Source organism: Balaenoptera borealis (genome assembly GCF_965194805.1).
Source record: "Balaenoptera borealis genome assembly, chromosome: 2".
In the NCBI taxonomy this organism is placed as follows: Eukaryota; Metazoa; Chordata; class Mammalia; order Artiodactyla; family Balaenopteridae; genus Balaenoptera; species Balaenoptera borealis.
In genome coordinates this window covers 89,974,983-89,990,159 of record NC_138867.1, presented here as the reverse complement: position 1 = coordinate 89,990,159, position 15,177 = coordinate 89,974,983, and the positions used below count along the sequence as shown (strand labels likewise).

The 15,177-nt window shown below is 33.4% G+C and overlaps 1 protein-coding gene across 7 annotated transcripts in view; it reads left to right on the top strand.

The window, feature by feature from the left end:
- The window catches only part of FBXL17 (F-box and leucine rich repeat protein 17), a 464,528-nt gene that overhangs the window by 10,151 nt on the left and 439,200 nt on the right, over window positions 1–15,177 (top strand). For 6 of the 7 annotated variants that reach the window (XM_082376782.1, XM_082376784.1, XM_082376785.1 and 3 more), the window contains exons 2-3: window positions 1–123; window positions 3,503–3,760. In XM_082376782.1, coding sequence (XP_082232908.1) covers window positions 1–123; window positions 3,503–3,760 — 381 coding nt within the window. The remainder of the gene's footprint in view (window positions 124–3,502; window positions 3,761–15,177) is intronic. The other variant, XM_082376783.1, reaches the window with a different exon arrangement.

The window sequence follows — 15,177 nt, the reverse complement described above, 5'->3', positions numbered from 1 at the left end:
ATATTTTCCAATTTATCCCTGGATGAGCGTTGCCTTTCTGCATCATTGGTTTGCAAGTACTGGCGTGACCTTTGTTTAGATTTCCAGTTTTGGAAGCAGCTGGATCTTAGTAGTCGTCAGCAGGTATGGATTCTAATTCTAAAGAAACACTCAGGTTGACCTATTCAAAAAATATCTTTTTCCTCCTCAGAAATCACTTCTTTCACGCTGTAGTTTTTCAAGGTAGTTCAAATGACTGTAATCTATAATTCTGTGCTTTAGTAATTTTTTTTCAAATTCAAGTTGAAGCTAGGTTCCTATGATGAAGAATACATTTTTTAGTTTGGATTGGTAATTTTGGGTTGGTTCTTAATCCTCTTTGTCTTAGTCCTCTTCATCCCCCCCGGTTTTTACTACCTTTAAAAAGAGTTATTAAACTTTTCATTTTTTGAAGGGATCATTTTATGAATATTAGTTTAATAGTAGAAAATAAGGCAAACATTTATATAGTACTGCTGACGTGCCATGTACATACTGTTCAGTGAGCTTTATATGTATTCATTTGATCAACAATCTTATGAGTTGATACTATCATTATCCCTATTAATTTATTATTATTATTATACTTTTCATAACAGTATACTTATAATGTTATTTTGTGTGAAGAAATGGAAGCAAAATGGAATAAGATAACTTATTTTGTTTTAATTTTCATTTTGATGAATTTTCTAATCCTCTCTATTGCCCGACTGCCAATATGTTTATATGGTGGCATAAATTAGGAAAGAAGATAGTTAATAGTGCTTATTACAAACAATTTGTTGGACTTGTTAAATTCTTCCCTTAAACTTCGTTTTCAGTGCTTGGCATTGGAAACATAAAAAAAATATCCAATAAGAATAGGATTTTATTAGACTACTAAACCTGCTCTAAATCCTTCCATGATATTGTTAGTGATGTGCTGGTAAATGTTTAACAGCTGGCTTTCAAAAACAAATGAGCAAAGAAAAAGCCCTGATTTGTTATATTTTCCAGTTTTTGTTGTACAAATACTTGTACCATGACCAGTTTCAAGCTACCAATGTGATGTCACTGAATGTAGTGATATGACTGACTTCGAAAGTGGTATATACTGTAGACTTTTGTGATTTGGTACAAGCCAACTCCAACACACCACTGGTAGCATTTGTGTGTGTTTATAAACACATGTACTTTAAACAAAATAAGCAAGTTCCTGAGCATTTGTGGATGAGTTTTCTTTTTGTTTTTCTGCCTCATTGGTAAGAGGTTAAGACAGTTATAGAATTAGTCATTTACCTGTCCAGGTTCATGAAATTTGTGTCCAGGGGGAATGGTGAATATTTAGTTAGTTGTGGCTGGTACAGTGGAGAGAGGTAATGTGAAGTAATCCATTGGCTCTTTACTTCATTAATCTTGGTTGTCTGAGCTATTTGTTACAAACTCAGACTAAGAAGAGCTTTTCCCCTCTCCTGGTAGTTAGGTCTGGAGGTGAAAAAAGAAAAAAGGAAAAAAAAAAAAGAGAGGTATGTTGTTTCCAACAAGCATAAACAAAGGTATTTTCAACCTTGGCTCTTACTCCCTGTATCCCTCAACACTCCAGTTCTTTCCTTTTTCCTTTCTTTTTTTTTTTTTTAATAAATTTATTTATTTTATTTATTTATTTTTGGCTGCATTGGGTCTTCGTTGCTGTGTGCGGGCTTTCTCTAGTTGTAGTGGCTGGTGGCTACTCTTCATTGCGGTGCGTGGGCTTCTCGTTGCGGTGGCTTCTCTTGTTGCGGAGCACGGGCTCTAGGCGCGCGGGCTTCAGTAGTGGCACGCGGGCTCAGTAGTTGTGGCTCGTGGGCTCTAGAGTGCAGGCTCAGTAGTTGTGGTGCACGGGCTTAGTTGCTCCATGGCATGTGGGATCTTCCCAGACCAGGGCTCAAAACTGTGTCCCCTGCATTGATGGGCGGATTCTTAACCACTGCGCCACCAGGGAAGCCCTTCTTTTTCCTTTCTAAATTTCATCATGTGCATTTTCTCTCATCATTATTTTTACACAAAAGACTTGAATAATATTAACTCTGTTTTCTTTTTTTGGAAATATGATTGGGCAGGGAATGTGTAGAGGTTGGTTTTTAAAATTTGTTTTAAGAATTGAGATGGCCATATGAATTTTTCAGCAGATGAATTTTAAGGTTACTTATATGTAGCTTTGAGTCTTCCGAGAAAAACTTTTTTTAATGGACTTTTCTATGAAGTCTTCAGTGTGCTGAAACCCAAAGTGATACATTGTCTAAGCTATGGATTTAGTTATATGTAATGTATTCTGATAGAAGTAGTAAAACAATTGAAATTTATATACTTTGGTAGGTATCATCTCATAATAAGTGTGAAAAGTCAAGAGTCATACATCATGATGGCTGATACATACTATTTGTTGGGTTAAAAACAGAACCAACTCCAAATCTCGATACAATTTTGTTTGTGGGGAGTTTTTGGTGAGTTTGAAAGTTTAATTAAAGTATGTTTTCCTAATAAGGAAAGATTTTTAGGCGTTTAATGAAAACTAACACATACATTATAACTTGGTGTTTTCTGACACCAAATATGTGTTTTTTTCCATTCTGACAACAAATTCTCTGACACCAAATGCGTGTCCAACAATTCAGTTCAATTATGACACTAACTCCTGGAGTTAGTGCAGACCTCACAGGTTAAGGGCTCAGTCCCATAAGACTGTCTCCACTTCATATGCCAGTCACAAGTCCTAGGAGCCACCTATACTTTTGACTCACCAGCTGTAAATTTGGAAGTTCCCCCAACCCCCTCCTTAGGTGTGATAATTTGCTGGAATGATCAGAACTCAGGAAAATACTATGTTTACTGATTTATTAGAGGATGTAAACCAGGACCAGCCAAATGGAAAATATGCATAGGGCAAGGTACGGGGGGAGAGAGTTTGGAGCTTCTATATTGTTTACATCCACATCGACCTCCCAGCACTTTGATGTATTCACCAACCCAGAAGCCCTTCAAATCTCAGTGTTTAAGAGTTTTTATAATCCAGTCTCCAGTTTCCCTTCCCTCCCAGGAAGTCGGAGGATGGGGCTGAAAGTTTCCACCCTCTAATCACATGGTGTTTTGTCTTTCTGGTGACCAGCCCCCATCCTGAAGCTATCTAGGGGCCCCAACTTAAGTCATTTCATTAGTATAAACTCAGGCATGGTAAAAGGGGCTTGTTAAAAATAACAAAAGACATTCCTATCACTCAGGAAATTCCTAGAACTTTAGGAGCTCTGTTCTAGGAACTGGAGACAAAGACCAAATATACTTTTTTATTATACCACAGTTCTTATTATGCTTTAATATTAAGTAAGAAGGTTTTCTTTTGATTGTGGTTTTTATGCTATAATCTAATTATTATATTATTTATTGGGGAGAATTTAATAAAAGAATAGAATGTAAGTTTCTACTTTTAGCAGATTTTTAAATTTATTGCTTTTCTTCTCTCCTCTCATAGGTCACGGATGAATTATTGGAAAAAATTGCATCAAGAAGTCAAAATATAATTGAAATCAACATTTCTGATTGTCGCAGTATGTCTGATACTGGCGTGTGTGTTCTAGCATTTAAATGTCCTGGACTTCTTAGGTATACAGCCTACAGGTGTAAACAGCTTTCTGACACCTCTATTATTGCGGTTGCCTCTCACTGTCCTTTACTTCAGAAAGTTCATGTAGGCAACCAGGACAAACTTACTGATGAAGGACTCAAACAGGTAAATTTTAGCATCTATAAAATGGTTTTACTTGTATTAACTCAACATGTTTTCTTGCAGCAACACTTTGAAAGATTGCTATGTTGTAGCAACATACATAGCAACATACGTATTGTAATGTTCAGAAACTAAAATAAGTCATCCTTTTTATGTATCTATGAATATTTGGGTTAGTGAACTAGAGTGCCATGGCTGTAATTGATAAATTAACTTTTTTGTGTTTTTTAATAAGTGCCTGAACTTCTTTGACCAGCCATTTTATTAATTTATTCTTTTGTTACTTAAATTTTATACGAAATTTTGCTTTAGGTAATACAGTATGCAGTTTGGGTCAGCATGAGGTTTTAAAAATTAACTTTTAATTCCTCTTTTATGTTACTAGATGACATGCTTACATGTTTTAAAATATCTTTTAAATGGAAGTCCAAGTTAAGGAGTATAAAATGAAGAAAAAGATGGTAATTACCTATATTAGGCATAATAATTGGATTAAATATAGTATCATGTGTATTTTCTGGTTGATTCACTTTCTTTGGAAATGGTATTTAAGGTTACTTGGCTCAGAGTGGATATTGAATGGATTCTGTGTGCCAGTCCCTGAATCTGTGAATATTTTGAATATTTAGTAATGTTCCCTCTATTGTACTAGGCACTTTTTGTATTTTTTATTTAACCTTTGAAATAACTTTGTGGAAATAGTTGGTATTAAACTCATTTTGTAAAGGAAGAGATTAAGGCTTAGAGAGATTAAGAAACTTGCCTAATGTGTAGTAGAGAGTGGACCTGGGATTTGAAGCTTGGATTCTCCAAAGCCCTACTGCCCTACAGTCTTTCCAGTTTTCCATGCCAATAGACTGTACTCTTCTAGACCTTGAATAAAGGAGCCTGTTCCATGAGGGCAGAGGCAATGCACATTTACCACTCTGCCCACAGTGCCCTTTGCAAACATTTGTTGAAAGAAAGAATTAATAATTCCACTCAAGAACTTAGTCAGAACTATTTTTTAAGTTTAGAATTGAGATGCAGTCCTAATAGTACCCAGGAAAAGCAGAGTATCAGTAAAGTCCTAGACTTAAGTCTGATCTGAGACGAAGTCGGAAATAATATGAAGATCCCTAAATTTATTTATTTATTTATTTGGCTGTGCTGGGTCTTAATTGCAGCACGTGGGATCTTCATTGCCACGTGTGAGATCTTTGTTGCGGCATGCAGGATCTTTTTAGTTGCAGCATGTGAGATCTTTTAGTTGTGGCATGCTGGCTTTTAGTTGCGGCATGTGGGATCTAGTTCCCTGACCAGGGATTGAACCTGGGCCCCCTGCTTTGGGAGCGCAGAGTCTTAACCACTGGACCACGAGGGAAGTCCCTGAAGATCCCTAAATTTAAACACTGCATATGAATTAACTGAAAGCTCAGTATTAGAAGAAATTTGGAAAGACTATCCTAAATAGTACTAGGTGTGTCAATCCAATTTATGTGTTAAGGATCCTGCAATTTATAAGGAAGCCTATTTTGTCTACACAGGCTAATTGTGCAACAACAGTCTTACCTGTTGTAATATTTGTCCGGATCTATTTCTGCTATGTACAGGATTATTCACTAGCAAAGCATTTTATGAAGTTCTTAAGTCTGTTAAAACAAATTAATCTTTGAGGTAAATTATAAATTTTATAGACATGGTGTGATCTTTTTGTGACGGAAATTTCCCAGCAAGTTATACTTCCCAGTGAAACATTTAAAAAAGTCTATGTATTTATTAAGAAATGGGTTAAATTTGCTATATATTTAAATCTGATATAGCACAATTAGGTACCAGTTGACCAGAGTGCCAAGGGTGTTCCTTGTAAAAATAAGGTCATATTTATGGTTGAAATAGAGGGAAACTAAAAAGTTCTTTAAGGAACAAGACTTAATATGCCAGTTAAGTATTATGAATTTATCTAATATTTACAGCTTTGAGACTAATTATGTAAATCTTCCCTAGAATGTGAGGTATTTTGGAACCCATTAATTTATGATAGATTAGATGTTTGCTTCAGATTTTTATGGTTTCTGAATTATGAATTAGTTATATATGAAGTAATAATCTGATAAAAGTAGTAAAATAAATCTTTTTCATTCTAAGTAATTTTTAAAAGTAATTGCATATGAACCTCATTGCAGTACAATGAGTAATCCTTTCCTATGCTTAAGACGGTGCTGTGGTAGGGTGTGTCCTCTTTTAACCTCTTTCTTCTGTTGGGATAGTGTTACGGTATAGTAGAAAGAGAATGGCTTTCATATATACACAAAATAGAAGTAAAAGTTTTATGAAGTAATGTATAGCCTTATGAACAGTGCAATTGATATTTTCTATTCTGTACTATTATGTTAAATAAATGTTGATCTTGATCCACTCAGTAAATTAATTTCATGACCCAGTGATATTTGATAAGCTCTGATGTGGACTGCATTACACTTTTAGTGAATTAACAACTTAAAAATGTATAATAAAGTTTCAAAAGGCCTAGTATGGAGCTTTCATAATTGATGAATTTTCCTGGTATTTTTTTCTTGTTTACTCTTAAACATAGCAATTGATTGAATTGTTGATTCTGTAGATCAAGTTGAAAGGTTTGGAAAGCATGGACAGAGAACTAAAGGAATTCAAGAAAATGATGCATGAACAAAATGAGAATAGCAATAAAGAGCTAGAAAGTATAAAAAGGAATGAAATAGGAATTTTGGTGCTGAAAAGTGTAATTACTGATATAAAAAATTTAGTAGAAGGATTTAGCATCAAATGTGAGCAGGCAGAAGAAAGACTCAGTGAACCTGAATAGGACAAATGAAATGATCATGTCTGAGGAGCAGAAAGAAGAAAGAATGAAGGAAAGTGAACAGAGTCTAAGGGACCTGTGGGATACCATAAAGTGAAGGGAGAGTGAAAGAGGCAGAAAGAGTATTTTAAGAAATGATATGGCCCAAACTTCTCAAATTTGGTGAAAGACATGAATCTATACATCCAAGAAACTCAGTGAACTCCAAGCAGGATGATTTCAAAGGGGCCTACATTAAAACACATAATAGTCTAATTTTCAAAAGCTAGCGCCAAAGAGAATCTTGAAAGCAACAGAGAAGTGACTCATAGCATACAAGGGATCCTCAATAGGATTAACAACTGATTTCTCATCAGAAACCATGGAAGCCAGAAAGCAGTTGGCTAACATATTTAAAGTGTTGAAGAAACAATGTCAACCAAGAACTCTGTATCTGGCAAAACTGTTCTCCAAGAATAAAGGTGACATTAAGATATTCCCAGGTAAACAAAAACTGAGGAAGTTCGTTTGTAGACTTGCCTTACAAGAAATGGTAAAGAGAGTTCTTCAGGCTGAAATAAAAAGACACTAGATAGTAACTGAAAGCCATATGAAGAAAAAAAGAATGCGAGTATAAGTAACCACATAGGTAAACGTAAAAGATAGCTTTATTGTATTTTTGGTTTTTAACTATTTTTTTCTATATGATTTAAAAGGCACATGTATAGAACAGTATTTATAAATCTTTGTTAATGGGCACATAATGTATCATCTGTCGTAATAACCATATAAAGTAGGAGGGATAGAGATGTACAGGAATAGGGTGTATACTATTGAAACCAAGATGGTAATATTCAAATAAGGTTATTATAAGTTTCAGATGTTAATTGTAATCTCCATGATAACCATTAAGAAAATAACTAAAATATACACATGAAAGTAATAAGAAGAGAATCAAATGGTACACTGCATAAAATCTACCAAATACAAAAAGTGCAGTAATGGAGGAGCTGAGGAACAACAATAAAAAAAGTATGAAACATATAGTAAATGAATAGCTAAACGGTGGAAATAAATCCTTCCTTATCAGTACTTTAAATATAAATAGATTCTCTAAAAAGCAAAGATTGGCAGAATAAAAAAAATAATCAATCATGCATATAAAGTCTAAAAGAGACTCATTTCAGATACAGACACAATGAGGTTGAAAGTAAAAGAATAGGAAAAGATATTCCACTCAAATACTAATAACCAAACAGAGCTAGAGTGGCTATACAGATGGTCCCCAGCTTATGATGGTTCAACTTAAAATTTTTCGACTTTATGATGGTGTGAAAGCCATATGCATTCAGTAGAAACTGTACTTCAGATTTTAAATTTTCATCTTTTCCCAGGCTAGCAATATGTGGTGTGACACTGTCTCATGATACTGGACAGTAGCAGTGAGCTGCAGCTCCCAGTCAGCCACACAATCATGAGGGTAAACAACTGATACACCTATAACCATACAACTGTTCTCTTTTTCAATTTCAGTGAAATTACATAAGATACTCAACACTTTATTATAAAACAGGCTTCATGTTAGATGGTTTTGCCCAACTATAGGCTAATATAAGTGTTCTGAGCCTGTATAAGGTATGCTAGGCTCAGGTATGATGCTCAGTGGGTTAAGTGTATTAATGCATTTTTGACTTAACGATATTTTCAATTTACAGTGGGTTTATCAGGATGTAAGCCCATTGTAAATTGAGGAAGATCTGTATTATCATCAGAAAAAAAATCAATTTTAAGTGAAAAAAGGTTGCAGGAAACAATGAAGGTCATTATTTATTGATAAAAGTTTCAATTCATCAGGAAGATATAGCAATTATAAACATATATGACTCAAACAACACAGCCCCTAAATATATGAAGCAAAAATGGAGAGACTTGAAGGGAGGAAAAGACAGTTTTACATTAATAGTTGGAGACTTTAATAATCTACTTTCGGCAATGGAGAGAACAACCAGAAAACGATCAACAAGAAACTAGAGGACTTGAACAATGCTGTATGCCAGTTATACCTAACAGGCATATACAATAGGCTACACTCAACAACAGAAGAGTACACATGGAATATTCTTAAGATTAGATGATATTTTGGACCAGAAAACAACTTTTAATAAATTGGGGAAGATTGAAACCATGCAAGTATCTTTTTTGACCATAATGACGTGAATCTAAGAATCAGTAACACAAAGAAAACTGGAAAATACACAAATATGTGGAAGTTAAACAGCATACTCTTGCACAACCAGTCGAACATTGAAGATACCACAAGGGAAATTAGAAAATATCTTGAAATGAATGAAAATGAAGACACAGTATAGCAAAAATTATGGCAACAAAAATAATGTTTAGAGAGAAATTTATAGCTGTAAAAGTTTATGTTTACAAAGGAAGAAAAATCTGAAATTAGTAACTGAATTGTACTCCTGGAGGCACTTGAAAAAGAAGAGCAAACTAAACCCAAAGCTAACAGAAGGAAGGAAATAATGATCAGAGCAGAGATAAATGAACTAGAAAACAGAAAAATTATAGATAAAATCAATGAAACCAAAACTGGTTTCTTTGAAAATACCAACAAAAATGACAAACCTTTAACTATATTGACTAAGAAAAATAGAAGATTCAACTTAGTAAATCAGAAATTTAAGAGTAGATATTACCACTAACTTTATAGAAATAAAAAGGATTATGCAAGAAAATTATGAACCACTATGTATACCACAAACTGGATCACCTAGATGGAATGGGTAAATTCCTAGAAATGTAAAAACGACAAAAACGGAGTCAGGGATAAGTAGAAAATCTGAACAAATTTGTAACAAGTAAGGAGATGGAATCAGTAATAAAAATCCTCCCAACAAAGCAAAGTCAGGAATCAGATGGCTTCCCTGGTGAATTTGGTTTAACAGATAAAGAAGAATTAATACCAATCCTTCTCAAACTTTTTCAAAATACTTAAAAGAAGGCAACACTTGCTAATTCCTACGAGGCCAGCATTACCCTGATTCTGAAGCCAGACAAAGACACTACAAGAGAAGACAACTACAGACCAACATCCTTAATGACTATAGATGCAAAAATCCTCAAAAAAACATAGCAAACAGAAGTCAACAACATATTAAAAGGGTTATATACTGTAACCAAGTACGATTTATCCCATGAATGCAAGGGTGACTCAACGTACAAAAATCAGTCAATGTAATACACCACATTACCAGAATGAAGGAAAAAACCCCACATAACCATCTTAATTAGCTCAGAAAATGCATTTGGTGAAATCCAACACCTTTTCATGATAAAAAACACACAATAAACTAGGAATAGAAGGGTCTTTCTCAACATAATAAAGGTCAGATGTGACTAAGCTACAGCTAATATCATACTCAATGGTGACTAGCTGAAAACGTTTCCCCTAAGTTCAGGAACAAAACAAGGATGCCCAACTTTTGCCACTTCAGTTCAAAATTGTATTGGAAGTTCTAGCCAGAGCAATTAGGAAAGACAAAGAAATAAAAAACTTCCTAATTGGAAAGGAAGACAAAAAACTATCTCTATTTGCAGATAATGTTGTTTTTTATATGGTAAACCCTAAAGAATCCACAAAAAAACTGTTTGGCCTAATAAATGAGTAATTCTATTTATAATGGCATCCATAATAATAAAATATTTAGGAGTAAATTTAGTCAAGCAAATGCAAGACTTACACACTGAAAATGACAAAACATTTTTGAAAGAAAGAGGACCTAAATAAATGTAAAGTCATCCTGCGCTTGTGAATTGGAAGACTTAATATTGTTAAGATAATACTACCCAAAGTGGGCTACAGATTTGATGCAATCCCTATTAAAATTCCAATGGTGGTTTTGCAGAAATGGAAAAATCCATCCTAAAATTCATAAGGAATTTGAAGGGACGTAGAAGAGCCACAGCAATCTTGAATCCAAAGAGCAAAGTTGGAGGATTCATACTTCTTTATTTTAAAACTTACTACAAAGGTACAGTAAATAAAACCATGTGATATTAGCATAAGGATTGACATATAGACCAATGGAATAGAATTGGGAGTCCAGAAGTAAACCCTCACATCTGTGGTCAGTTGATTTTTTTTACCACAGTGGCAAGAACGTTCACTGGGGGAAGGAACACTCTTCAAGAAATGGTGCTGGGAAAAGTAGATGTCCACATGCAAAAGAGTGAAACTGGACCCTTACCTTATACCATCTACAAAAATTAATTCTGAATGGGTCAAAGAGCTAAATTTAAGAGCTAAAACTATAAAACTCTATGAAGAATGTATAGGTACAAATCTTCATGACCTTGGATTTAGTAATGGTTTCTTAAATATGACACCAAAAGAATAGGCAGGAAAAGTATAAAACAGATAAGGTGGACTTGATTAAAATTAAAAACTTTTTTTTTTCAAATGACATTCTCAAGAGAGTGAACAGACAACCCATAAAATGAGAGGAAATGTGTAGAAATCATATATTTGATAAGGGTTTAATATCCAGAATATATAAAGAACTCTTACCATCCAACAGTAACCCCCCCGAACTCAATTGAAAAATTGGCAAAATACTTGAATAGATATTTATCCAAAGGAAAAATACAAATGGCCCTCAAGCACATGAGAAGATGCTCATCATCATTAGTCATTAGAGAATTGCAAATCAAAATCATGAGACATCACTTCACACCTACTCCAATGGATATTAATTAAAAAAAAAAAAAAAAAAGCAAAAACCAGAAAATAAGAAAGTGCTTCTTCGGATGTGGAGAAATTGGAATCTTCATACATCGCTAGTGGGAATATAAATGGTGCACATACTGTGGAAAACAGTTTGGTGGTTCCTCAAAAGATTAAACATAGAACTATCATTTGACCCAGCAATTCCACCTAGATGTTTACCCCAAATAATTGAAAACAGTGACTCAAATAGATACTTGTTCACTTGTTTTCATTGTATCATTATTCACAATAGCCAAGGGGTAGAAACAACCCAACTGTCCATTAAGAGATGAATGAATGAATGAAATGTATGTCATGCAATGACATATTATTCAGCCTTATAATGGAGTGAAATGCTGTACATGTTACCACATGAATGAACTTTGAAAATATATGCAAAGTTAAATAGGCCAGACACAAAGAACAAATATTATAAGATTCTACTTATATAAATTACCTAGTATAGGCAAATTCACAGAAACAGAATGTAGGTAGAGGGCTTCAGGGGCTAGGGGAAGTAGGAAATGGGTACTTGTTGCTTAATGGGTAGGGAGTTTCTATTTGAGGTGATGAAAAAGTTTTGGAAAGAGTGGTGTTGGTTGCACAACACTGTGAATATAATGTCACTGAATTATATACCTAAATATGGTTAAATAGCAATTTTCATGTTAGATATATTTTACCACAATAAAGGAAAAAAGAAACATTACTTGTTTTTAGATGCTGAATTTCTGTGAGATAAAGGAAAATGTCAGTCTCATCTAATCTATCTTTACATGTTCTAGTGATATTCAGTCAACTAAGTAAAGAGCAAATATGTAACCTTTATGAGTATCTACCATGGGCAGGGCACTGTTCATATATTCTAACTATATGTTCATACATTTAATTTCTCTTGATTCACAGCCACTCTGTGAGATAGGTATTATTTCATTTTTATAGATGAGGAAGCAGTTACAGAGAGACCATAAGTAATTTACCTGAGATAAAGTAATAAGTGATAGGGCTGGCATTCTTATCCAGGGATGTCTTGAGTTCATACTAAATCCACTTAGCTCATTTCCTCCCCTTTTCAGATTACATGACACTCATTTTAGCCCTGTAATGATAATGGATATTTATAATGAGACTGAGAAACTAGAGATCTTGAAAAGCCTCCTTTATCAAAATGTGTTAAATTTAGGTAGTTTAAGAATGTTTTAAGTATTCTGTTTCTAAATTAGCATCACAATTTGCAAAAGGAAGTAAATATATTTTGGGTGCTTTCTATATGACAGGCATTGTATTTTGTGCTTTCATATTTTGTTGTCCAATTTAATCTTCACAGCAGCGCTGAGGTATTTCAGGATGAAAAGTTGAATCTTTTGGAAGTTAAGTAACTTGTCCAAGTTCACAATAGTTGGGAAGGTATGGAGCCAATATTCTCTTTCAATTTTGCTTGATCTGTGAATCATGTCATGTGGAATCATATCTAGGATTTTAAGCTGGAATTTTCAGTTCAATTACCAGAGAGAAAATTTTCCATCTGTAACTGGGAGTATTGAGCCTTCATGTAATTCAAGAAGGCTTCTTTCTGGAAATGTATCTTTATAGTATTGAATACTTCTAAAAAGTTCCCTTCACATGAATCCTAATAAATAGTGTTCTAATAGCTTCCTTCTTTACCCATTAATAATAATAGAGATATAAAACATTTATTTAGTACTTTTATATGCTTTGCAGTGTGCCTTAATAAACATTTCCATTTGTGTTATTTTTTTAAAAATCTTCTCCACAACCCAGTGAGGTATAGGTAGGCATTGTTATAATTCAGCATAAGCCTTCTGGGCCTGAGAATGGAAGTTGGTCAGTTAACTGAAAATCAGTTAAATGATAGAATCACAAAAATCAATATGTACTATAAACATTTTAATTAAAAAATACCAAATAACTGTAGATTCATTAGTGAGTCTTTTGATATAGGGTCAGGGCCTTTTTCTTGAGTTAGAGATAGCTAGTTAGAGTTTGACTTTATTTTACTTAAACTATAACAATGATTTTCAGTTGTTTTTTTTTTTTTAAATTGAAGTGGGACAGGCGGTCGCTACTTATGAAGGAATATGGGTGCAGCTTGTTTTAGAATATGATTTTCCCAATATTTTATAACTTTATAGTTGTCACTGAAAACTAATTCATCAGCACTTTTTTATGGCTTGCTTTCATTGAACATAAAACATTCAACCTACTTTTTTTAGCAAGAGCTTTCTTTTTCCTTCTCATTTGTCAGTTTATTTAATAGCTAATGTAATTATGTTATAATAATTATAATTAGAAAAAACAGGTTTGGGAAGAAATATCACTTTCTCGTGACTGTTTTTTTTCATCTCAGGTTTTATTGACATTTGCTGTTTCATTGTGTTGATTTTTTTTACTGTGGCAAAATCTACATAGTATTTACCACTTTAACAGCTTTTGAGTGTGCAATTCCAGTGACTTTAAGTATGTTCACAATGTTGTGTAACCATTGTAAGCTCTATTCTAATTTCTAATTAGCATACTTTCTGGGCCTATCTAGCTACCTCCTGTAAGTAGAATCATACAATATTAACTCTTGTGTCTGGCTTATTTCACTTGCATAATGTTTTCAGTGTTTATCTATGTTGTAACATATATCAGTTTCATTCCATTTTATGGCTGAATAATATTCTAGTGTATGTATAAACCATATTTTTTTCTACTCATCTATTGATGGACATTTGATGGCTTCCCACGTTTTTAAAGTTAAGCTTCAAAAGTTTTAACCACAGTATTTTAAAATTTGAAACATTAATAATAAGTAACAAATGTTTCTATGTACTGGTGCTAAAATAGCATTTTTGCTGGTTTTCTAAAAAATAAAAAATCTTTTTAGTGTGTAACAAATTAATCAAGTGATTATTCCATGTATGTTCTCAATTTTCATTTACTCTTGAGTTTTAATTATACATCATGCTAGTACAACTAAAAAATAGTATTGGTACACATTTTGGGAGCTTATGTAGCATATTTTCATCATATTAAATGGAATGTTCTTTAAATGAGGCAAAGTTAGACAATATAAATCTAGGAAAAAGGTTCAAATTTGAGTCCTTAAAGAGGGTCAGATGAGTGGCAGTTTGAAAAATTTGCTTTGCTTTCTTTCATATCTCATTGTCTGTGCCACTCTACTACAAATGATGAAACTAATGAATCAAATTATGAAATTGTCATTTTTATGATTTCACAAACATGAATAGTTAGCATAGTTGGGTGAAGTTACTAGAAGATATGGATTGGGTTTTCTTCACTGTTTTCTTTTGCATGTGTATAATAGTGACAGTGGTGACATATTGGGAATGGAAAGTAGAAGGAACAACTTTCCTCTTCTGTTGAAGGTGGCATACCTCATGTTTTAAAAATATGTTCTTAATACTGGTTTTGAGCAGCTTTCGTGTGACATTGGAAGACCTAATCTTATTTTTATCCCAGTGGGTTCCATGTTCTGCTTTCAGTTATCTAGATTCTTTGTCGAAGTATATTCTTCCTAAGGTGTTTGTTTTATTACAGAAATAACCCAGTAACAACATGTAGCTTGTTAAAACAAATTCTCTTTTGTAAATTCTCAAGGGTGGAGTGCAAATTTTTAATTAAATTTTGAGATGCTGGGAAAATCACCTCCAAATATTTTATGGAAAAATACCTTTGGAGTTCTTGAGCAAAATTGTGAATAATCTTAAATGATTATTACAAAGAAGAAAAGAATAAATCAAAGACAGTCCTTTTTATATTATGTTTATTTACTGTAGTCTATTTGCAGTTCTAATTACTGTCATGTGCTAAAATGAA